General features: G+C 36.4%; 1 protein-coding gene across 1 annotated transcript in view; it reads right to left on the bottom strand.

Annotated features, from left to right (window-relative positions):
* Nucleotides 1-15,429: 15,429 nt before the first annotated feature.
* The window catches only part of ELP6 (elongator protein 6), a 218,580-nt gene continuing 209,344 nt past the window's right edge, over nucleotides 15,430-24,665 (bottom strand). The window contains exon 6 of the mRNA XM_089415761.1: nucleotides 15,430-15,873. Coding sequence (XP_089271887.1) covers nucleotides 15,739-15,873 — 135 coding nt within the window. The 3' untranslated portion in view covers nucleotides 15,430-15,738. The remainder of the gene's footprint in view (nucleotides 15,874-24,665) is intronic.

Consider the following 24,665-nt stretch of genomic DNA (forward strand, 5'->3'; position numbering starts at 1 on the left):
GCTTGTTTTGGAGAATCTGGCATCTACGGATAAATACTAATTCCCTAGATAAGTAGCCATATCTAGAACAACAATTTAAAGAATTTTAGCCTTTTCTTATAAGAAATAGATAAGACAAAGAAGATGAGAAGACCTACTTGTAGTTTTGCTTTCCTCTTGTCTCCTTTGTATCGATCCTGTGGCTCCTTCCCATACTTAACACGCTTGAGAAGTACCTGTAAACACAAACAAAAGACAAAGAACCGATCAAAGCAAAAGATCTATTGAATACAAGTGAATGGAATCAGATACATTTCACACATATAAGCATCATATGACAATACAAACATATGGGAAAAAGGTTCAAATACTTTATTGAATAGAAGAAGGAATTACAACCATCGTGTTTGATTCAAAGTCATTCCTCTAGCTTGGATCCCATCCACATCACATCAAAAGCATGAAAAACTTGTAGCATTACAATACTTGCTTCAAAGCCAATTCTCATAGCAACATTATCTCCTTACAATTCAACATAGTCCAACCCCTGATCACTTAGATGAGTGGTCAATTTATAGGGAGATGAAGGAGGTTTTGTCATAAATGGTGGTATTGAATGGCCTTCCATACTTAGAATTAGTTCCATGGAGGAAGGGATGAGAGGATAGGATGCATCTTAACTCATTCCTCATCCATTTTCGAGCTCATAGGAGTTGATAAGTGAGGGAACCTTCTAGATGACTCCAAAAGATAAGAATATTCCCCAAACCCTATGTGAATTTCACTCAAACTCACCCAGCGTAGGTGAAAGGAGGCCTAAGTGCTCTGCAAAGCACCCTGGCATGGATTCAACTACTCTGTAGTGCACCCTTACATGGGCCTACCTGCGCTGGTCCCTCTAGAGGTTATTTCAGGATGTCTTCATGTCATGAAACTGTCTGGGAAGGAGGCATTCAAAAGGGTGACTTGTTTAGGGCATGCAGCAACTGAAATTAGGGTTTGATGAGCCCTAAAACACTGATCTGGATGATGGAAGTGATGTGCCCAAATGTATCTGTAACAGATGCCCCCCTAAAGCTTGAAGTCAAAAAAGTGCAAATGTCGAATGAAATGTTTTACAATGTGATGAGGAGGTTTCAAAGTGGAAGGCGACCTGCATCAATTACAATACATATATCATGATATTTTGATTTTTACATGAATTGCTAAGGGAAAGCATACCCATGCTCAGCATATAAACTTTCATTACAAGTACATAGTTAGTCGTCTACAGATATAGACCCATGATCGGAATGACCATCAATGTAAAGCCATTGTACGGATGATTTGGTACATTTCCTGAAATTGCAACCCAGATGGATGAAACTAGATCTGGGGTCTTCTATATTGTTCAATCATTCGCTCAAATATGATTCTAACCATGCGAATATGTGATCTAAATTTGAATATGGGAAGACACCATCTAATTACCAGCCAATGATGTAAGTCGTTAACAGACGCAAGAGAAATCACCGATAATGATAATGATCTTGAAGGTACTGCAGTACATTCTGCATGGTGTGAATGGACGATTTGATGTTGAACACCATACAAAGTCTCTCGGTCGAATGCCATTGCTGTCAACCTATCGTCGGAAGCGAGAAACATGCCATTGAGGTATGCAAGCCTCAAGGTACTGGAAGGGTGTTTCTAAGTCAAATTCTTGGATAATGTGTTGATGTTGACAAGAAGGGACTCATCGCAGGAGGGCCTTGATGTATCCCACATCAATGACATGAAACAAGTGTAGTGATTTTGGAGACAGAATTTGACTGACGACACAAGGTTCAGGAATGGCAATCATGAAAACGAAGGTTTATGGTATTGCAAAGGATGAATTTTGACTGGATGACTTCTCTTGAACATGTCGTCGACACTGAAATGAATTGGTAGCATTGACCCAAAACAAAGTGATGGACGGTATGATAAACCAATGGTATGATAACCATCAAGCTGATAACCCAATCCAAATAGTCACGGTAATGGAGTAAAAGTGTCATGTTCAAGAGCGACTTGCGACCATAAAGTGGTTTTCCCCTTTTTCCCATTTTCCCTAGTCATTGCTAACCAGTACCTCTTTATTTTTTATCAAGCTTGAGGAGGATAACATATGATTTTTGTATAATTCCACCCTTCGGGTGAATCCATCGCTATGTGATGTTTTAACGAGTCTAGCAAAGGTGAAACTCGGTCTTGTCTAGAAGGATAAGTTTGTCACTATTTGATGTTTTAACAAGTTTAACGACAGAGATAACTCAGTCCTTTTCATGTTTAGAGAGTTGTAAAAGGGACAAAAAGAAAACTCCACAAGTTCTTTTTCATAAATTAATCTCTCAAGCCTGAAAAAGTGTAAAACAATACAGGAGAGATGTTGTTTCCAATCCATTAACGAGCTGAAAAGGACAAGCGCTCAACAATATTTTCATATTTAGAGAGTCTGAAAAGAGCTTAAAGAGGACTCCAAGGGGGTTCCTTTTTCATTTTTAACAGAGCTCGAAAAAGAAATAAAAGTATGCTTTGTGGTCAAAGGTACAATTTACAATCGAGCACGTCGAATTCTGTAAGTCAACTGTAAAACCTGCTCAAAACACCACCAAATGGATTAAAAATACTTGTTTCATAAGCAAAAACAGGTAAATACTAATGTTTACTCGATTAATAAATATGAAATAAACATAAAACGAGTTTTTACCATGACATTTTTACCATTTAGTTTTGTGCTCTGGGCTAGTTTTTTACCTCAAACTTCATCAGCTGATTGCGAGAGATTCTGCGGACCATTTCTCGTGCCATCCAGACCAGGTAGGAGATATACCCCTCCTCTTTCTTTTCAGATCATTCTTTTGTCATTTCATGCAAGTTTTAAGGTTTTTTGGGGCCTCTAGGGTTTCATTTTCTCACCTTGGGATCAGCGCAGGCTTTCACATTGAAAACTGCGTTGAAGAGCACCCAGATAGAAGGTTTCCTGCTCTACAACGGACTATCTTTGTGCCTGGGCTGCATTGGGCGAGTTTACCCAATTTGATTTAGATGTTTGCTCCAAAATTTGACATGTTTTTTGCATATAAAGGATCCTAACTAAGCTTATGATTGTGTTTCAGGCTTTCATCGGATCAGAATGTCGATTACATGGCGAGAAAGAGAGCATGAAGAACAAGATATGGTTGCCCTAAACAATCCGGGTACAATTGAGGCCCTCAAAAACTATGGGTTACTCAAATACTTCAAGTTGTCTGGAATGAGGCAACAAATATAACTATTGCAATTCCTTGTTCATGCATGGGATCCGACAGATCAGACATTTCACATAAGGGAAAAAATGATCCCTATTACCATTGATGACATTTACTTTCTTACCAGACAGTCGAGGCAAGGTGCCCCCATCTCACTTTCTGGATTTTCCCGTGGAGGTGAATCAGTGAGAGATTACATTTGACATTTTGTCGGCTACGTACATAGCCTAGCAAGGATGGGAAAATAAATATCAGGGATGTAGGTGATTTTCCTTTGAGAATGATCCTCTTCACAATCAAAAAATTGGCTGGCAGTGTGACACTACATCTAGCGAACAGATCATATATGCAGTATGCACTTGAGTGTCTAGAGCCAAAGGTATTCAACTGGTGCGAGGTCGTGCTTTCTTCACTGAAAGAACAACTGACCAAGGTAAAAAGTGGTAAGATGAAGAATTTCTACTATGGTTCGATCTTAATCGCTTTTACCTTAGAGAGAATCCCATTGATGCAACCACAACATGTATCACTAGGTGTAGCTAGTCCTAGAGATCCACGTATGCAGAGGTGGGTCAAATTGATGGCTCGACATGCGGGTTAGTCAACAATCATTTTTTCCACTGCATTATTCAGTTGGCTCGATCAACAAAATCTTGTCATCAAGGAGCATCCATACTCAGGGATGGATTTCCGTGGAGATCTAGATTTGATTCTACCAGTTGGAGCACAATGGGGTGCTATAGATAAATTTTTTGACCAAAGTGTTTTTTTTATTTTTCAAGTTTCTACATGTTTTTTGTGTTTTTAATGTTTCCAAGACTAAACTAAAATCATTCTCATGCATGCAGATGTGGGTACTATTCGACCTGTGGGACACCAACAGGGTGCAGGTGGGCCAACACAGAGAAACATTGGGAGAACAGTTCTTCGGGACTTGGATTTGGCCAAGACCTTGACAGAGTTGCAAGATCACAGAGGGATTAACGCTTGGTATTCCAAATGTCCCGATCGAGGAGTTACCTATGAGGCTGCAGCACCACACTATTGGTGTTCCTAGCGTTGGATGAAGCTTTTGTGCATGAGAGCACAGGTTGTGACTTGTTATCATGAGCACCACTAGATCTACTTAGGTTTTTTTGCATGTATTTTGAGTTTTTTGGGTCAGATGACCAAACGTGTCTTGGACACAAATTTTGTAAAAACTTTTAAAACACCTATCTATTTTACCTTCAGAGTTTTCTATGGTTATGTGCAATCCTATTCAACTGATGATGTGAATTGAAAATATTACTTTTACATGTGTTGCAAATGTCTATTTAACACATAATTTGCTAGGGAATCAGTTAGTGTGTTAAAGTTTCTGGAAATATGTTGATATTGAATGTATTCAAAATATGAACTCTAAGGAACATGCGAAGAATTGTTGGATTTCGGATAGTATAAATGTTTTTTAGTTGTAGTACAATGAGTTGTGAGTCCAGCCTAACGATGATTTGGTGAATGCCAAGTGAAATGGCATCATAGAGAAGTTCGATCAACGCGCTATACTCAATGATGTTTTTGTCGATCGATCGATACAAATCCCTTGAAAACTCACTAACTCGCCACTTGGAGCAAAAATGGCCCATGCTGCAGAGGATAGATTCTGCGTACTATGACTAGCACCATCGGCGTAACCAACAAATGGTTCTAAAGACTCCGACATCTGCAACAAATGCAAAGCGGATTACTAACCAGATAAAAACTCTAAAAGACACACACTAACACACACACATGCAATGAAAGCATATATACAGTGAGTTTTACTACACTCAATCAAGCATAGTAACGTTTCAGGTATAGCCCATTTCGGGGTTGCGACAATGGAATCCCATCATAATCTACTAACTCGTAGGCACCTTTTTCCAAAACACGCTTGACAATATAAGGACCCATCCACATTGGTTCAAATTTCCCTACTCCAAGTTTATCAGCTTCCTGATCGTAAAGCAAGACCAGGTCTCCTTCTAAGAAGATACGAGGCTTGACATTTCTATCATATTGCGCCTTGATTCATTTCTTATGCGCTTTGTTAGCTAATGCAGCATCACAATGGGTTTCATCCAGATGAATTAGTTCCAAGAAACACGCTTCTTCTTCAGAAGTGTCGGGTAACAGGGTAATTGTGAGTTTGAGAGATGAAATTTCACATTGTATCGGTAAGACTACTTCTAAACCATACACCAACTGAAAGGGTGTGAATCTAGTTGCATTTCTCACTGAGGTTCGATATGCCCACAAGGTAGAGTACAAGATTAAATGTCAATTTCATTTATGAACCCCTATCATTCTTTGCAACATCTGCTTCAGGACTTTGTTGATAGCCTCAACTTGTCTATTCGCTTGCGGGTAATAAGGGGTAGAACTATCATGTGACAGTCCTAACTTAGCAGTCAACTCAGCCGTCATGTGATTGCGAAAATGCGACCCATCATCTGTAACTATGGCTTGTGGTAAACTAAACGGGCAACCACATGGTTAAAAAAGAAAAGAGCAGTCGTTTCACCACTGTTGTTTAATGTTGGCATCGCCTCAGCCCATTTGGTAAAATAGTCAACAGCGACTATAATATACCCATGCCCCCCGGCCGAGGTGGGGTTACATGTCATGAAGTCAATGCCCCATTTGGCAAATGATCCAACAACAATACTTGGATGCAATGGTGCATATGGTAATCTAGTTTTTTGGTCATAAATCTGGCATGCGTGACAGCTTCTGGCGGCAGTAATACAATATTTGAATATAGTTGGCCAGAAGTAACTGGCACGGAGAATTCTCTGTGCGGTAGCATATCCAGATAAGTGTCTACTACAAGCATCTAAATGGCAATCATTCAAAGCTTTCTCGGCTTCCTCATGTGTGAGGCACCTCCGTAAATTTGTATCAATACCACGATGATAAAGAGTGTCGCCAATGATCAGATAATCTTTGGCTTGGTATCGAATAATCCCCAGTGGAGTCACCAAATTGTTTTGGAGAATTTGGTATCTACAGATAAATACTAATTCCCTAGATAAGTAGCCATATCTAGAACAACAGTTTAAAGCACTTTAGCCTTTTCCTATAGGAAATAGATAAGACAAAGAAGATGAGAAGACCTACTTGTAGTTTTTCTTTCCTCTTGTCTCCTTTGTATCGATCTTGTCGCTCCTTCCCGTACTTAACACGCTTGAGAAGTACTTGTAAACACAAACAGAAGACAAAGAACTGATCAAAGCAAAAGATATATTGAATACAAGTGAATGGAATTAGATACATTTCACACATATAAGCATCATATGACAATACAAACATATGGGAAAAAGGTTCAAATACTTTATTGAATAGAAGAAGAAATTACAACCATCATGTCTGATTCAAAGTCATTCCTCCGGCTTGGATCCCATCCACATCACATCAAAAGCATGACAAACTTGTAGCATTACAATACTTGCTTCAAAGCCAATTCTCATAACAACATTATCTCCTTACAATTCAACATAGTCCAGCCCCTGATCACTTAGATGAGTGGTCAATTTATAGGGAGATGAAGGAGGTTTTGTCATAAATGGTGGTATTGAATGGCATTCCATACTTAGAATTAGTTCCATGGAGGAAGGGATGAGAGGATAGGATGTATCTTAACTCATTCCTCATCCATTTTCGAGCTCATAGGAGTTGATAAGTGAGGGAACCTTCTAGATGACTCCAAAAGATAAGAATATTCCCCAAACCCTATGTGAATTTCACTCAAACTCGCCCAGCACAGGTGAAAGGAGGCCTAAGTGCTCTGTAGAGCACCCTGGCATGGACTCAACTGCTCTGCAGTGCACCCTTACATGGGCCTACCTGCGCTAGTCCCTCTAGAGGTCATTTCAGGATGTCTTCATGTCATGAAACTGTTTGGGAAGGAGGCATTCAAAAGGGTGACTTGTTTAGGGCATGTAGCAACTAAAATTAGGGTTTGATGAGCCCTAAAATACTGATATGGATGATGGGAGTGATGTGCCCAAATGGATCTGTAACACCGCTCTAATGTACCCGAGGTACAGGCTTAAGGCATTAAACACTAAACTTTGCTCACAACCAGATGGATGTATACCTCTTTTTGTGCGGAACCACGAACCAATGGAACCTTGACCAATTCTTTTGCCTTTGATGTATCTCAAGTTCGGGCCTTTGTTAATTATGCAAACTGTGTACACGAGTAGATCCCCGACTACCTAGATATCCTCCTTTTTTAGTGGAACCATAATTATTGGAATTTTCACCAACATTTTTTCCTCACTTGAATCTAGAGCGAGTCTTTCCTAACTATGCAATTACATACATGGGTGAATCCCAAAATTCCCAGATAACTCTGTGTTTCCTCTTTTCCAAACGTCAACTCCTGAAACTTTCATGAACTCCCTTTGCTTCAATTCAATCTAGAATTCAGGTATTTGTTGGTGACCATACTTGGTTCACATCTAAAACACAAGATGCTCAGATGACTCTGCACACTCCCAAATATTCGAATAGCCATGTAAGCGCCTTACTAGGGTTGATTTTTTATTTTGGTGCAAATGATTTGTGGGCCAAACTGAAATACACAGGAAACCTTTTCCAAAACACTACCCTGCTGCAAATCCCAAGACTTCAGAGACTTCCACGTCAAAATACTCCATGGATCAATCAAGACCTGCCATGTGGTGCTCTTGCTAAGTCATCTCTGCCATCATTGCTATGTCATCTGCCAAATTAGCACACTGCCACGTGGTGTTCCCAGCCACTTCGAGATGTCTAGGTACTTTCCATGTGTCACCTACCACCTGCCCAATTGGCCACACAAAAAGGCCAAAAGTGAGTGCCACATGTTAGCTCCTCATGTTGCCAGATCATCTATCCTACTTCCTAGCATTTACATCATCTGGACTACTTGTCCTGCCATGTCATCTCGAGATTTCAGGGTGTGGGTGAGTCTTAGTGCCTTTCTAATGGACTCTTAGCTCATAGGAGCTAGCCGAGTGACCCTTTATGACTAGGGGCAATGACTAGGTCTTACTTCCTCGGCCGTCTCGGTCTTCGACATGAGAACCCTCTTGAGCTTATTGTTGTGGTCTGATGTGTTCGAGGCCCGATTGACCCGATATGACTAGTTGTTTACTGATGACAAGTCGCTTCTCTGTCATTTGAAAACGAAGAACTTAATCACTGAAGTATCACACCCATTCAATGTTATATCCGGATTTTGGTTTTACCTCGTCGGCCTTCACGGCCTTTGCGACCTTCTTGTATTCTTTCATCCCTTTTTTCCTTGACATGAATGCCAATATTACCAACACATTATTGCAACTTTGGAGTTACATGAATGATTACATTGTCATATGATTTCACCTAGTTCATTGTCAGTTAGTGTAGTATAGTTTAGGAGTAGATTTCATAGTTTTGTTTTTAGTTGTTTTCTATATTGTTTTATTATTTTTCTTTTATTCTTTTTAAAAATAAAGCAATTATGAAGTGCTATGCCAATTTCAAGCAAAACATGAACCTTCATCGAAATATATTTAGGGAAAAATCTCTTTATCCTTCCTCTCTCTTGGTTATTGATTGTCTTGCTCACAATAACATTGGTTAAATATTCTCTTTTCTAGTCTAATTTTTAGTTGACCTTATTGAAGGATTTGATACAATGTTTGGTACAACTGATCTTTTAAAAATCGGGAAACAAGAATAGTTTAAGAGAGTTATATAAAATAAAATATTTGGTTACACTTCACTATTTTGTATCCTTCGAAATCTCTTTTGACATGTAATCAATCAATGAAGTTCTATGATTTTGAATTTTGATGTTAAAACTACGCAATTAGTTTAGAATTTATTTTCAATTTTGTCTAGTTTCTTTCTAAGTTTATAATATATCTAAAAGACTAAAGATAAGGTCAATGCTATTTGATTTGAACAAATCACCGTTTTTAAGAAGACTCTTATTTTTGTTAGATAATATTTTTTTTACACTATTTTGTTTTGAAACACTTTGCTTTTGGTTTTCAATATTCACAAACTTATTTCAAATAATAAAATATTGATGAAGTGTGAATTATATTTACCTCATGGATGAAATTTGTTTGAATTCATGGCATACATTCTTGAATAAATTTTAAATTGTTATATATATATATATATATATATATAGTAGACAAATTACTTGAATGAAAAAATATTTTATATTCCAATTATCATGCTTCTTTGTTTTCATAATTTTATTTTCCAATTTTATTACTTGGATACTTGGTTAATAATTTATTTATTTTTATTAATTAATTTTTTTATAAATGTGCATAAAATAATAAAGATTTATTCTAGATATTAGGATTTTGACAATCATAGAGGAAAAAAGAAATAAAAGATTTCGAAAACCTACAAAATATATTTGAGTTGTTATGATAGATATTTTTCTAATTTTTTTAAAAAAATAAAAACTAAAATTCTAAAAAAAAACAAAAAAAACAAAACAAAAATTTAAAATATATTTCAGTTGTTATAATAGATTTTTTCCTAAATAAAACACCAAGGGATAGCTCGGGTGGTCTAGAGCTAGACATAAGTTATTTGATATTGTTGCTAATTGTTGTTGATCACGGGTTTGACTCTCTTCTATTTCCTTGGAGCAAGACCCCATAATCAGAGCCGATGGTTTACCCGATTTACTATTCATGAAATATGGGGAAGTAATCCAGGGTTTGCTTGCATTCTTTCCAAGTAAAAAAAATAGATATTTTTTCTAATTATTTAAAAAAAACTTAAATCCTAAAGAATATATATATATATATATATATATATATATATATATATATATATATATATATATATATATATATATTCTTATTTTATATTTATTGGGGATTGTTTAACTAGATTATTGTGTGCCCCACACACACATATAAATGAATTTCAATTATCTAACCATTAATGTGAAGAATTGTTATTAACTACAAGATTTTCAATTAAGATATAAATTTTGAATTGCAAAAGAAAGAAATAATTGATAACGTGTTGATTTAAAATTATATCCTAATTTAACGAATATCCAAAATGATTTTTGGTTGAAAATAAAAGGAGTAAGAAAAATATTTTATTTTATTTATAAAAATAACTATCATTTTAGAGTAAAGGGGTTGGAAATTCTAGAATTTAGAATTAAGCATTTTTTTCAATAATAAGAAAAGAATTGAAAACCTGAAGGATGAAGAACAAAAGAAAGAGCATATGCTATTGTGGAACTCAACCTTGAGTTCATCATTACAAAAAGAAGGCAAGTGCATGGAGAAGCTTGTGCCATTATGGTGGATCAACACTGGATATTATAGCATTGGAGCCTATGCTATTGTGGTTTGAAGGGTTGATAATGTAGTGTTTGTGGTGTTCAATCAATCACAAAAATTAGAATTTCTTGTAAAAGACTAGATTTCTCTATTTTGAAACAAGATTTTCTTTTTTGTTTAGTTTAAAAATTTGAAATTGAATTTTGTATATTGCTATCAAAATTTAATAATGGATTTGAAGGCTTGTAATTAATGAAAATATATATACGATTTGATGTTAAGATGACTCTTCTTTCGCTTTACCATTGATGTGTTATATTATGCATTTCTAGTGTATGGATAGGGTGTTGTCGCTGACTATGTTCGTGCCCTAACCAGTACTTAATAATTGTTTTAACAATGAATTATTTCTCATCTAAAATAATTCATCTTTTGCTTTGATATTTAAATTATATTTGTTTCTAATTAGGATAGAACTATTTCTTTCTCCTAGTTGGAATAGTTAAATTTAGAATAGAAAATAGTTATTATTATCCTCAAAGTTCTTTGAATAAACTATTTATTCATGAACCTCAAGTAAATTTGTAATCAATCCTTCCCAAGTTTATGAATTATTTATAGATTCAATAATACATTTTATTTTTTGCATTTGAAATATCTTTATTGTTCATACTATCAAGAGAGATTAAATATACTAGTTAGTTTTATTCATGTCTAATATATTATGATTGCAATTAGGATTTAGGAGAGCTCTAACAAAAGTTTCCTTTTAGGGAGCAAGATATTCAATGGCAATCGAGTTGTTAAAATTGACAAAGAGGGCCAAATTCCACTTTGTATGACTCATTTGAAGAAGATAATTATGGCGTTGAATTCCTTTTTTCAAGAGGACCAAAATCGACCTAAAGATCGACAAATTTGGATAAGGAGAAGTGGGTTTTTGAATTTATGTTTTCTCACATGTAAATTATCAAGGTCGACCTCACCTATATGTCGGCCCACCTAGCCCAATGGTTACGTCTCTTGGCTGCCATCGAATTGTATATAGAGAGGTTTGTTCTCCCTCATTTTACACACATCAACTTGCTTGAATGTGTCTAAGGTAGCCGAGGTCTTGATGGAGGTTGATGGATTGTTTGTTTCTGGGTTATGGTCGAGATTCTCCATGGTGGACAATTGCAGGTCTGGATAGATTTATATGGGAAATTTTTACTTGCTAGTCTAAGTTCAGTAGTAGAAAGGGAAGTCGAGGTTGTTTGGTGAAAGTCTGGGTTTATTTGAGAATATCTCTGGGCTCATTTCAGGTCTGAGTTTGAAGCATAGATTGTCGCCTTACATGAGGGTTGATCTAACAATGTTTTGGGCATAACCCTTGGGACTAATATCTCCTAGAAGCAAGCCGCACTTGTCTAGGTCACTTCCTACCAGGCCACAGGCCTTGAGATCTCTGTCCAGGAGGCCAAGTATCTACAGAAGGGAGGCCACAGTCTGTTATGCTTAATTAGCAAGTTGTATGGTCCGTTTTTGAAACTTAGAATAAGGTTAAAGAGCATCTAATTGTTGGAAGATATGTTTGAAGGAAGGTCACAGTTCATAGAAGGTCATACGAGTATGGATAGGGTGTTGTCGCTGACTATGTTTGTGCCCTAACTAGTATTCATAATTACAAAGTAGAAGACTCCATCCCTAGTGCCAGAGTTGCAGTTTGATTGAGTCATCTTCGTGTTTAAGGGCTTTGATATCAGATCTTCTACTTGGCAAGTCAGTGTTGACTTTAAATCACTGTACTCTATCTCTCTCTCTTTATTGAACATTTGATGATTAATAATAAGAAGATTTGATCAAGGGTTTTCCCCATCTTGGGGTTTTTCCTTGGCTTGAGCCATATTCTTGTGTTCTTCTGTCTTGGCTTGTCTTCGGCATTTATCATTCAAGTTCTTTCATTCGTTATTGTGATTAATGTGATTGCTAATGGATGAATGAAGTAACTAACCTAAGCAAAGAACATGTTAACTCGACATTAACACCACAAACTGGTGGACATCACCATACCAAATAAGTATAAGCCTAATTGGAGTCTTGACCGGGTGTTGATTCCCTATTGCATGAGATTTTTCTACTTATCAATACAAACTACATTTAATATAGCATATAAATGTCATACAAGTTCTTCTAAAAGCACAAACATATGCAATACACAAAAATGTTAGTCATATACAAGCTTCTCTATTATAACACAATAAAAAAATATGCAAAAGAACCAAAGACAAAAGTACAAAAACAAAAAAACAAAAAACAAAAAAAAAAATATTATACTCTCAATCATGAGTCAAGAGGCTCTAAGTAGAGTACTCATATAAACTATTATAATATTTTCGACTTTTATTTTATAGAGGCCTTGTACAATACTTCTCTAAGAAATATGTGAACACAACATTTTGATCACAAGTATACCTCACCAAACTCAACAATTGCTAATTAAAGTCATCATATGAATTTGCAGTGTCATTTATTATAAAATTTTGTTTAACTCAACCTCACTATCAACAATTAATTTATTTGATCATTAGATTATATAGCTTCTTGTTGAAACAATAAATCATGTAGTAGACTCAAATTTATGAATTTGCAATGTCGTTTATTGTAAAATTTTGATTAACACAGCCTCACTATCAACAATTAATTTATTTGATCGTTCGATTATATAACTTGTCATTGAAACAATAAATCATGTAGTAGACTCAAATTTCTTAGTCACAATAGAATCATTCTTGCCCATCTTGTATAAAGGTTAACTCTAAGGTTATGAACCTCCAAATGATTATCACTTAAAAAAACTTAAAATCCATTTATCCTTTAAACATCTTGAAATATTGCAGTGAAATTGAATAACTGAAACTAAACTTGTTAATATCTAGTTGGATTGCTAAATCCAAAAGGGAAAAATATCAATACAAATTATAAAATTTCGCAAGAATACAAGTATGTTTATTACTTACATACTTAATATAACTGATCATTATTCATGCACTCAAATAACTCAATAAGACTGACCATTAACTCTAGAGTTGTTGACTTGAGAAATTCAAATAACCTCTCAACCACAAGTCACACAATTGAGAGTCTTGGCCAAGTGCAACATCTCTCTTGGCCTCTCTTGACCACAACCTAAGCAGCCACTCAAGCGATCCTTGAAAGAGACTTTGAAATCATCAACGTGAGCATATACTTGAGTGATCACTCTAATCACAACCAAGATCCGTGGGCAAGAGCAAAGACTCGATTTACAATCAAAAGCAATCACTAAGCAATTGATTTGAGAAATCGAATGAGTGGGCACATGGAAAGGTGCCCCCATGAGTGATCATATTATTTCTGAAATTTAGGAATGCGCTAAATGTATGTCTTGCTGAAGTGCCCATAAGTAAAGAACTTTAAAATAATTAACTTTTTCTGAACTATACAAATTTTAAGGCATTGCAGGCACGGGAATTTTAAATTTTTTGAATTGTATTTAATAAATTGAATGTTTGAACATTTCCTACAACAATGGCCTTAAAATCTTTTTATATTTTTTCAAAAGATCAACCAAAAATTGAAATATATAAATTAATATTTTTTCCAAACTTTAATTAGCTTATTCCATACTACCAACTCCCATTACCATTAGCAAAAACCTATGTTGCATGGGGACCCATTCCCCCCCCCTTCCCCCCAAAAACCCACATACCCTACATCCGCACGTTTGGGGACTTTTGGACCCTTAGGAAATGTCCCCAAACTGCAAAGGACTTCGTTGGGGACTTGAGGACTTGCTGGCCATCCCCAAGTTGTTCCTGACAGATTTCAGGGTTGTTTTTGGCAGATTTCAAGGATTTTCTGAGCAGATTTTAGGGATAATCCAAGCATATAACTTCAGTTTTGACAATCATGGACATCAATGATTGAACAATATGATCATTTTTCCCATCCATTATTTTGTAATGCATTGAATCTAAATTTTTTGTACAAGTTGCAGCTCAAAACATGGGTTTTGTATGATGGGTTTCAATTTGGATTTCTGGTGATTTAGATATTGTATTTTCAATGGTAAAATTATAAGAAGCAACTTCCATGTCAAGAAAACAGAAAATGCAACATTTTAAAAGGCTAATCCTTGTGATTATTGCTCTTGTTCTTTCTCATTTTTTGGATCATCTCAGCTTTTGCATATTGTATGTGGGTTTTGAGGAGTCATTCAAATTCAATGCTTCCACCATCCCAGCCTCGAGCATTGTGAAAACAATCAGATAGTAGTGGCTTCAATTTGGTACTAAATGTTTAAATAAATTCCTATTCAATCCTCTTCTTAATCTGAAATATGAATTTAATATCTTCAAAAAACCAAAGTATTTTATAGTGGTTTTCAACACAGTTGTTAAAGTATTCAAAACCTATTGAGAAGGGAATGCCTTTTATGTTTAGCATAGTCATTAACAAGAAATATGAGGGATAAAAAGAATTCTATAAAGACAATTCTCTGTGATAGATACTTCATGCACCTTATTACAAATCAAAAGTAGTTATAGTTAAGATTTCTAAAGCTAAAGCTCATGTTTGGTGGCCAATAATAGAATGTCACTCAACCCTTTTTTAAATTGTTTGAGATTTTGATTGGCGAGTGTAAGGATTGTGCATAATACTAGAGTATAGCTTGTTATACTTACAAGCTTGAAACAACTACAAAAGTATATATATATATATAATTGTCGTCCCCAACCTATTGGCCCCTGAAAATTTTGGGGGTGTGCTCTAGCCATTGCTAGGAGGCATCCCCCTATCCCTGTCGTTCCCCCATCCCCAAAAACAGTGCAACATAGGAAAAAACTTAAATTCATTTTTTTTTAATTTCTTAAAACATGTAAAGTTCCAAAAACTAATCATTTTACAAGATTTTTGGCCAACAATTTTACAAAATGGATCACAATAATCTAAAATATGATTATTTTCTAACTATATGGCAATCTTAGGGAATGTAAAACAACAAATCCACAACTTGTGGCTTATTTTACAATTGTTGGAGTTGATGGAAATTGTAATACACCCATATCATTAAGCGAAACTAGACAATCTAAATTCTCATTTGTATAACCACTGGACAGAATGTAAAATTTTGATTTGTACTCTCAAATCTGTTTTCCTGGTAAAAAATATTCCACTTGATTCTCTTTAACTCTAAAATGAAAATTATGAAGCATGTTTCTTGGTCCACTTCCCATGTTGCTTATGTCCTCGTGATTTGACCTATGAAATACCGTCAACTGCAAAACAGAAAAGAAAATAAGTTGAAGCATTAAACAAAAAAGGTTTGTTGTGGCTTCGACAAAAAATATAACTCTTTCCTTTAGTAGGATGCATTCATGAAGAATTTCAATTCTTGATTCAGGACTTAGAAGTAGAATATGGAATGGAGAATTTTAAGGGTAAAAAACGATGAAAGACATTGGGATAAAAAGTTTTCAAAGAAGCATGCAATTTACCCTTTAATAGAATGCTCCATATAATATGAACCAAAAGCACATCTTAGTTGACATTAGTTTAGATCGCCTCTTATTTTGTTTAGCTGCATTTACACGTTAAAGAGTCAACCTTTTGGTTTCATCATACTACGGTTATGTTTAAATCAGTCAGTGGTTAGTTACACCTTAGTCCATGAAGTGAATTGGCACAATCAACTTTCATGCTTACTAATGTGGCTCTGGTGTACTCTATTCAAGAATTTGTAGATTAATTAATCTCATTAATGAAGGATATTTGTTTAAATGTGTGATTTATCTCTCTCTGATTTTAACATATAAATTTCTATAAGTTAAAATACCAGTGATTTTATTTTTCAACAATTCGAATTTTATTTGAATAATAAAATAAATTTCTGGAAATAAATAATTGTTGCAAGAAAATCAACCCGGGTTGGTACTAGGAGATTTAACATGGTATCAGAGCTCTATAAAACTCTGAAGGAGAGATCTGAGATCACTAGGGTTTGCAGCGACGAATTTCTTCTTTTTACAACAACAAAATTATTTTTATAATTTGCAATTGTGGTTTTGTGACCAAGTTACCAAGTCAATTTGTGAGATGGCATCACTAAGTAGTTTTAGATATGAAGACAAGTCGGATGGGGTTGTTAACTTTAATCTCTAAAATAAGCAGATCACCATAGTTTTAAAATGAATAGTTTGTGGAATTTTGTGAGCAAAGATATCCAGGTTCCTTCAGATCCAAACCAAGCAGTCAAACACAATCAAAAAGATGTGAAAGCGATGGGTATAATTTTGGATAGTGTGAGGGATCATATAATTCCTCATATATCAGGGAAAGATACAAAACATTATATGTGGATAGCCCTAACCGGTCTTTATCATAGCACAAACGAAAACAAAAAGATGGTGTTGCGAGAAAAACTAAAAAGCATCAGGATGAACAAATCAGATGTTGAAAAGTGTAACTAGGTTCGGTCTTCATAATGACATGTAATTGTGACTTTTGTAAATGATGTAATAAAGGAAATAAAATTATTTTTGTATGCCTTGCTTCATGGGTTTCATGAGCAAGAGATTTTATTTGTTAGTGGCTCCCATTGAGAGCTTTAGGATTTATCATTAAGTCAAAGAGTCAATGTCATGTATGAAGAGTTCTTCTTGAGCATGAGTCAATGTATATGAGTCTATAAGATTGTCTAGCAACCCTCCAAAAGACAAGCACAAGTTCTCTTCCTCATGTCGGCTTCAAGATGAAGTAAAGATCTCATGTCGGCTTCAAGCTATGGAGACACACCTATTCATACATACATGTCGGCTTATTTATAGGGGGCAACCACTATAAATACATGTGAAGGCTCTTCGCATTAGAGAGACAGTCAAGCTCTGAAATTCGGGTAACAGAAAGAAGACAAGTTCGGACAAAACGCAGAAGTGTAATGAAGGGACAACGAGGGTTTGTTTAGGGCCAAACACAGAAATATCAGTTCGGATTTCTGAAGGAAAGTCTCGGTACCTCAGTAAAGGAACACTGCTTAATCAAGGACATATATATACTACAGTTTGGTACTATGGAGAAGCCACAACTCGTTGAAATGATAAGACTATGATTCGGTGCTATAAAGGAGACACTTCAGTAATATAGCATGGTGTTTCGGTGTTGCTTCAGTGATATTCCAGTGAAGTATTCGGTGCTACCTCAAGAGGAAGGTCACAAGTGTGTGACATAATCTCAGTGTTGTTACAAGGGAGAAAGGTCTCCGTGCTATCAATAGTATCTATGGTTCAGTGACATGACTTCAAAATTGGTGCTACAGGAGAAGGAGAAGTTCGACATCCTTGACAAGTTCAGTGATCACAATTCAGTGTCATCACATATGGTACAAAATCTGAAGTAGGAGAAACCGAGAAAGTGTAAACAAGAAGGTGGAAGAGAACTTGTGTCTTGGGCTTGGAGGGGCTAATAGGTCAAGGGTCTTGGTCTTGGTATTCGTCAATTGGAATCTCTATAAGAATAATTTGTGTGGGTTTTCCTCTCAAAGAGAGACAGGTTTTGGCCCTGGCTGATAGCCTACATGTTGTGTCTCTTGTCTATTTATGTTCATCCATTGGTTACTGTTTGATGAAGAAGAACACTAAATAATCTAACGTGAAGAAGATACTAATCTAAAGAAGTAAAAAGCATTCACAAGCAATCACTAATGAAAGAGAAATCCCCTAATGCTAATGCCCTAGATTTCTCAACATCGAAGACTGTAACATCTTACCTCACAAGGATCCAATAGGCTCGTGATGAACTTTTAGCAGGTTGCGAGGTTGTGAATAATTCAGATATTGTGAAAGTGGCTTTGAAAGGATATGCCAAGCATTAGACCACCTTTGTGGATGGAATCTTGGCTTGGAAACTACTTCATGATTGGGGCTAGTTGTGTGATGATTTCATCCAAAAGGAGATTTGGGAGAATTCATTAACTAGAGGACAACAAAGGAGTGGTGAGGAGAAAGAGGAGCTTACGCTTGTTGCACAAGCGAAAAAAGGGCAAAGGGAAGGCCATGCAGAACTAGAGTGGAGGTGGACCTTCACAGGGTATAATGGAGAAGGACATGAGCAAAGTCAAGTGCTTTGCATGTCAAAAGTTCAGGCATTTTACCAGTCAGTGTCCAAATAGGAAGAAGGGCAAGGGAAAGCCAACCACTGAACAGATGGATGAGATGGCTAAAAAGTTCGAGAAGAACTTTCCCTTGGTGTCATGCCTTTCTAGAACTGTCATGAGAGGTGTTTGGTTTGTGGATAGTGAAGCATCTCGTCACATGACAGGATCTCGAGAGCATAGAGATATACATGTAGATCTTGGAGATAACACCAGTATGCAGTAGAGAGCATTGGTAGCATTGAGTTTCAAATGGACTCAGGAAGTATCTGTTGATTTTACAAGTACAATAGATATAAGCACAAATTCCTAAAACTGATAATTACTTCTAATGATATTGATATTCTTTTTAACACTTCCACTTTATCATCAAGCAATTATACTTCAAAAATTCAACCATAGAAAAACAGTAGGACAATAGAGATCACAATAGAACAATGATGCACAAAGACAACACAAAATTTACCCCGGGAAACCCTCTTCTAAGGAAAAATCCAAAAACCCTTTCCTTAGAGAAATTATTCAATTCAACAAGAGATACATCTGATCTTTCCAGTCAAAAATCAAGTCAAACATACCAGCAACAAAACTGTAGTCAAACCTGGTCAAACTATCTTCTTTCCAAGTCAAATTGTTGCCCAAAGGATTCGGTCAAGTCTAATTTGCTAGGCCAAATTTCGACATTCTTCTTCACCTTAGAAACTCGGTTTGTTGCCCTTTGATTTGCCCAAAAGAATTTTGCCCTGAGTTCCACACTTGTGAAGTCAAACAGAGAGAGAATCCATACGTGCGAGGTCAAACACAGAGAAAGAAGAAGCTCGGTCAAATGTTGACTATTTGGTCAACTTCGGCCTTCTTGTCTTCTGTCTCCTTCACTTAGATGAACAAAAGATATAATGTGTGTATGAGCTGAATTTTCAAGAGGAGAACAAATGGTATATTTATAGTATTTAATGAGGCTGAATGGGTGTCACTTCAATTAATTTTTGGAGCTTGAGGTAGCAGACAAGTGTTCTAGTCTCAGATGATGCTAAGAGGCTAAAAAACGCGAGATCTCCCAAAACCCAGAAAAGGCTCCACGAGACAAGCTTGGGAAACGCCTTAATTAAATTAATTAGCTAATAATTTAATTATTTCCTAAGACTAACTTACGAAAGTTGGTTAATTAAAGTAATTCGATTTTTCTCTAGAGATTTCTATTGATGGAGTCAAAGTGATCTAAGTCATTGATCGGGATTAGATCTTGGTTGTTGGTTGTCCAACAAGAGATTATAAGAGCAAGTTGAGGGCTTGGAGAGAGGCATCGGGAACATTAGAGTATCAGTTGAGCAGTTCGACTACCTAGTTACAGGTATTCAACAGGGCGTAGTTGAAGATAGGGAAGCATCAAAGTGACAGGGAGCAATAGAGATTTGGGAGCAAATATTTTGGAGGAAGATTTCCTCAAAATTTCCAGTGTCTAGGAGGCAGGAAAGAGGTCGGATTATCTGCAAAAGAGGTCATACAGAGCAATGCGAATAGCCAAAAAACCCAGTGCGAGTTGTCGGAAGAGGCTTGTTTCAGTTACCAGTTGTCATATTAGGGTCCCAGAAGCAAAGCAAGTCAATTCCAAAGTTAGAGGGAGGTTGGATGTCTCACTTGGAAACAAATTTAGGGTTGTACAAATTTATCTTGAGCAATAATGCACATTTCCCAGAGGTAGTGCGAATAGCCTGGGAGAGTGCGAGTTGTCGAGACAGGGCTAGATTCAGTTGCAAAGACAGATCTTGGATCTCCAGTTTATTTTGCCAGTTGTGATCAGTTGTTGTCGGAGGATTGCCAGCAAAAGGCATTCCATTGATTGTACTCTCAAATTGTTGCATAATAATAAATCCCTCATCTGCTGCACTGGTTTTCCCTTTGGGATTTTTCCAGGGACAATTGTCCAAACATAATTGTGTCATTTTTATGGTGTATGTGCATCTATTTCTCAATTCCGTATTTTAAATTTCCGTAGAATTTTTATGGTGAAGAATGCATCAGTGATTTAATTGTTATTTGTTGTTAATAATTAATAAATAAACTACTCTAGGCGAAAGGAGGGGAAATTGTGCAGTTTCAGAGGGAGATATGAAGCACCAAATTTCAAATCTGCATAGGCTAGCAAGGCAGTGTGAATTGTTGGAAACAGAAAATCAATTTCTAGTTCAGGGTGAAGGAAAAGTTTGATTTGCCTCAAGAATAGTAGCAGTAGGCAATAGGATTACCGGAGAGGGTTTCCAGTGAGTAGATCAGTTGATTCGCAGTGCAGATCTAGCGCAAAGATTTTGTAGCAAGGGTTTGCAGCAACAAATCAATGCAGGGCAGGAAGAGAAAATCACAAGAAGAATTATACTTAGGACTTCTCCAGTGTATTTGAGTTTCTCAAATTTTCCAATATGGCCGCAAAGAGATTCAGTATTTAGGATGCTACAGATTTGTCTTCCAGATTGGAAGATGAATTCGCTTAGATAGCTTATCTCTCTACCTTGACTTCACAACATGTCTAGTACATAGACAATAGAGCGTCAACACACATGACTAGAGTTAGAGACTACTTATCCAACTATAAGGAACCTAATTTCAGTCTCAAAACTACAGGACAAGGGTTATGATGTCCATTTTGTAGGGAAGAATGTCTTCATCAAACACTGAAACTAGAAGACGATGAAGCAACTTGGGGTTTGAAGCAATTGACTATACAAGTTGCAGCTCGATTCTCCAAAGGTACTAGTCAGCAACACCAGTAGCAAAGGGAGAGACTTGAATGAATTGTGGCATAGGAGAATGGGACATTTACACCATGGAGCACTTAGGATGCTCAAGGAGACAGTGACAGGTGTTCCAAAATTGAGCGTGGAACATGATGATATGTGCAGCGGGTGCATACTAGGAAATACGTGAAGGCAACGTTCCCAAGAAGTGAAAGTAGACCAAATGGGGTGTTGCAGCATGTACATTCAGACATTTGTGGCCCAATTTCCACTAGACCTCTCAGAGGGTATGAGTACTTTGTCACCTTTGAAATGACCCATCTACAATTACAAACAAAATGTGATTATTAACATACATACCAAGCATGCCTATGATAGCTACATATGCATGCATCGCATGCACTGCTCTAGTATACATAATAAATTATGAAGAATTTCCAAGTTTAGGATAAAAGAATTAATTATTGAAAATACTAAATAAATACCTAATTCGCAAGAAAATATTGAATATATTGAGTAAGATATTTAAGTGTGTATTGTCATCATAATAGGTAACTATAGTATATTATATAAAATAAAATATTAGCGCAATATACTATACAAATCAAAATGGAAATATAATCTATACAAAATAAAATGAAAACATAATTATATATAAATAAAAGAAAATATATTGTCTATGGTATACAATAAATGAAAGTATGTTATATATATCATACAAAATGAAATGAAAGTATATTCGGTAAAACAAAAGAAAGTATAATATGTTTATATCATACCTAAACCAAACATAATGAATTAAGGCACACTACATCGTTAACATTTAGGAGGGTGGTTGATATTATTCACACATGTTTCAAAAAATGAAAATTGTAAACCTGTCACCATTTAGGATAGACCACCGCCTCTTATAATAAATACCTTATCCTCCTAACAAGGTCGAAGGAGGATTAACTGACAGGTAGCCGACTAAGATTAGGGGAGGATTCGATGAAGAGGTGATGGGGAGACGAGCCTCGGAGAAAATATAAGCCTATCGAAGGAGACGAAGAAGGGGTCTTGGGGGAAGTGAAGGGAGAAGAGAAAATACAAAGAGAGCCACGGCGAAGGGAAGGATACACAATTGAGGAGCGAACCTGAAAATTTGGGAAATTTGACCAACTGTTCTTGGAGTTTTGGGTATGGGGGCCAAAAGACTTTGACCTTGGAGTCCTCTGGGTTTGGGAATGGTAGAGGTTGGTCTCAAATAGGCAGGGAGGAATGGGTCGGTTTGGTAACAAAGGCAGGAGACTCGAAGCCTAGACAATTAGGGATCGACATCAAATGGAAGAAACATGTATGTACTTGTATTTAATTTCATAGCATTTATGTGATATGTTGCTTCTATGTTTAAAAATGAAAATTAGGCCCTACAATCTTCATAGATGACTACTCCAGGAAGACCTAGATCTATTTTTTGAAGATGAAGGATGGAGTCTTCATTTGGTTTCAAGAGTTTAAGGCTTTGGTCAAGAATTTGACAGGGAAAAATATCAAGGTACTTCACACAGAATACAGAGGAGAGTACACATTCAGTGACTTAACTAATTTTTGTGCAAAGTGTTGAAAAATGTAACTAGTGTCGGTCTTCATAATTGTATTTGAATCATTATGTAATGTATTTATCAAAAGAAAGAAAAAAAGAAAAAAAATGTAAAAGAAATTGACTTAATAAAGCATGGGTTTCATTCTTGGGTCAATGATTTTTAGATCAAAGCCTCCATTGTAGCTTCTAAGGTTTATGTCAATAGTCATTGACCTTGTCATCATGTAAAAGATCTTTCTTGGGCTTCATCTATCAAGAAAGGAATTTACTTTGATGTAAATTAAGTCTTTTATGTCTCCTCCACCAAGTCGGCCTCAACCTGGACAACTCAGCCTAATTGAGAGGTGCAATCTACTATATAAAGGCATCAACTCGACCTCATTTGGAGCACATACATAGCACATTCGATTTGCAGTTGTTAGACAAGAAAAGAGGGTGTGAAATTCAAGGAAGAAGGAGAAAAACCCTAGCGAACAAGATGAAACCCTAGCGAAGAAGCTCAGAGACATTTCTCTCTCTTGTGATGCACATGTGCGAAATTATGGAACTGTAGGAGGGCCGAAGTTGCAGGGCTATAGTAGGTCGAAGTTCTAGAGTAGTTGAGCCAAAAATTCTAGAGTAGATGTGTCGAAAGTCTATCCATGACGTAGTGTTGATGCAGTTGATCTTTGAAGTTTGGAAGGACACTTTGAAGGCTGACTTGGTGGAGTGAGAGAAGTCTTTTGGTCTAAGGTCTTCGTCTATCTCAATTTGATTTACTAGTGGAAAAGTTTGACAGGGTTTTTCCCTATAGAGGGGTTTTAGCCCTGGCTGAGTGCCTACATCTGGTGTCGTTGATGTTCATGTTTTGATTTCATGATTGCTTGATGAAAAGAAGATAAAAGTAGAACATAAAGAAAGTTAATAAGACTACAAGAATATCACAAGTAATTATCAACATAAGAAAATCTTTCTACCCTTCTGATCTTCTAACACAAAGGAGGGCATCAAGAGAGAGTGGACAGCTCCATACAATCCATAGCATAATGGAGTAGCGAAGCGAAAGAACAGGAGTATCGTTGGGGCAGCAAAGGCTATGTTATATGATCAGCACTTGCCCAAGTTCCTATGGGCAGAGGCATGTAGTACAGTGGTGTACATCCATAACAAGGTTCCTCACAGGGCGTTAGGAAAGACAACACTAGAGGAGGTTTTCTTAGGGAAGAAACCGGAAGTCATCTACTTCAGAATCTTTGGCAGTATAGCATACTGCCATGTTCTAGATGAAAAACATACTAAATTGGATCAGATTGTAGAGAAGGGGTACTTTGTTTGGTATAGTGAAACCTCAAAGGCACACAGGATCTACATTCCTAGCAGTAGGAGGATTATTGTGAGATGGGAAGTGAAGTTCATGGAGGAGATGGCCTTCAAAAGGTCTCCTGAGATGTCAGTAGATGATCAGAGTGAGCGAGTAGAAGCTCCATTAGTCTAATCACAAGGACAGTCACAGGGTTCTAGTACAGTGACTAGTACAAGCACTAGCTAAAATGCAGAGAATCTAGCAAGTTCGCAACAAACAAAGCAGCAATGTAATATCCCTTCCTAAAATAATTTTAGCTAAAG

Source organism: Pinus tabuliformis, chromosome 3_2, assembly GCF_031772625.1.
Source record: "Pinus tabuliformis cultivar Carrire ecotype Pingquan chromosome 3_2, CPIR1, whole genome shotgun sequence".
Classification (NCBI taxonomy): domain Eukaryota; kingdom Viridiplantae; phylum Streptophyta; class Pinopsida; order Pinales; family Pinaceae; genus Pinus; species Pinus tabuliformis.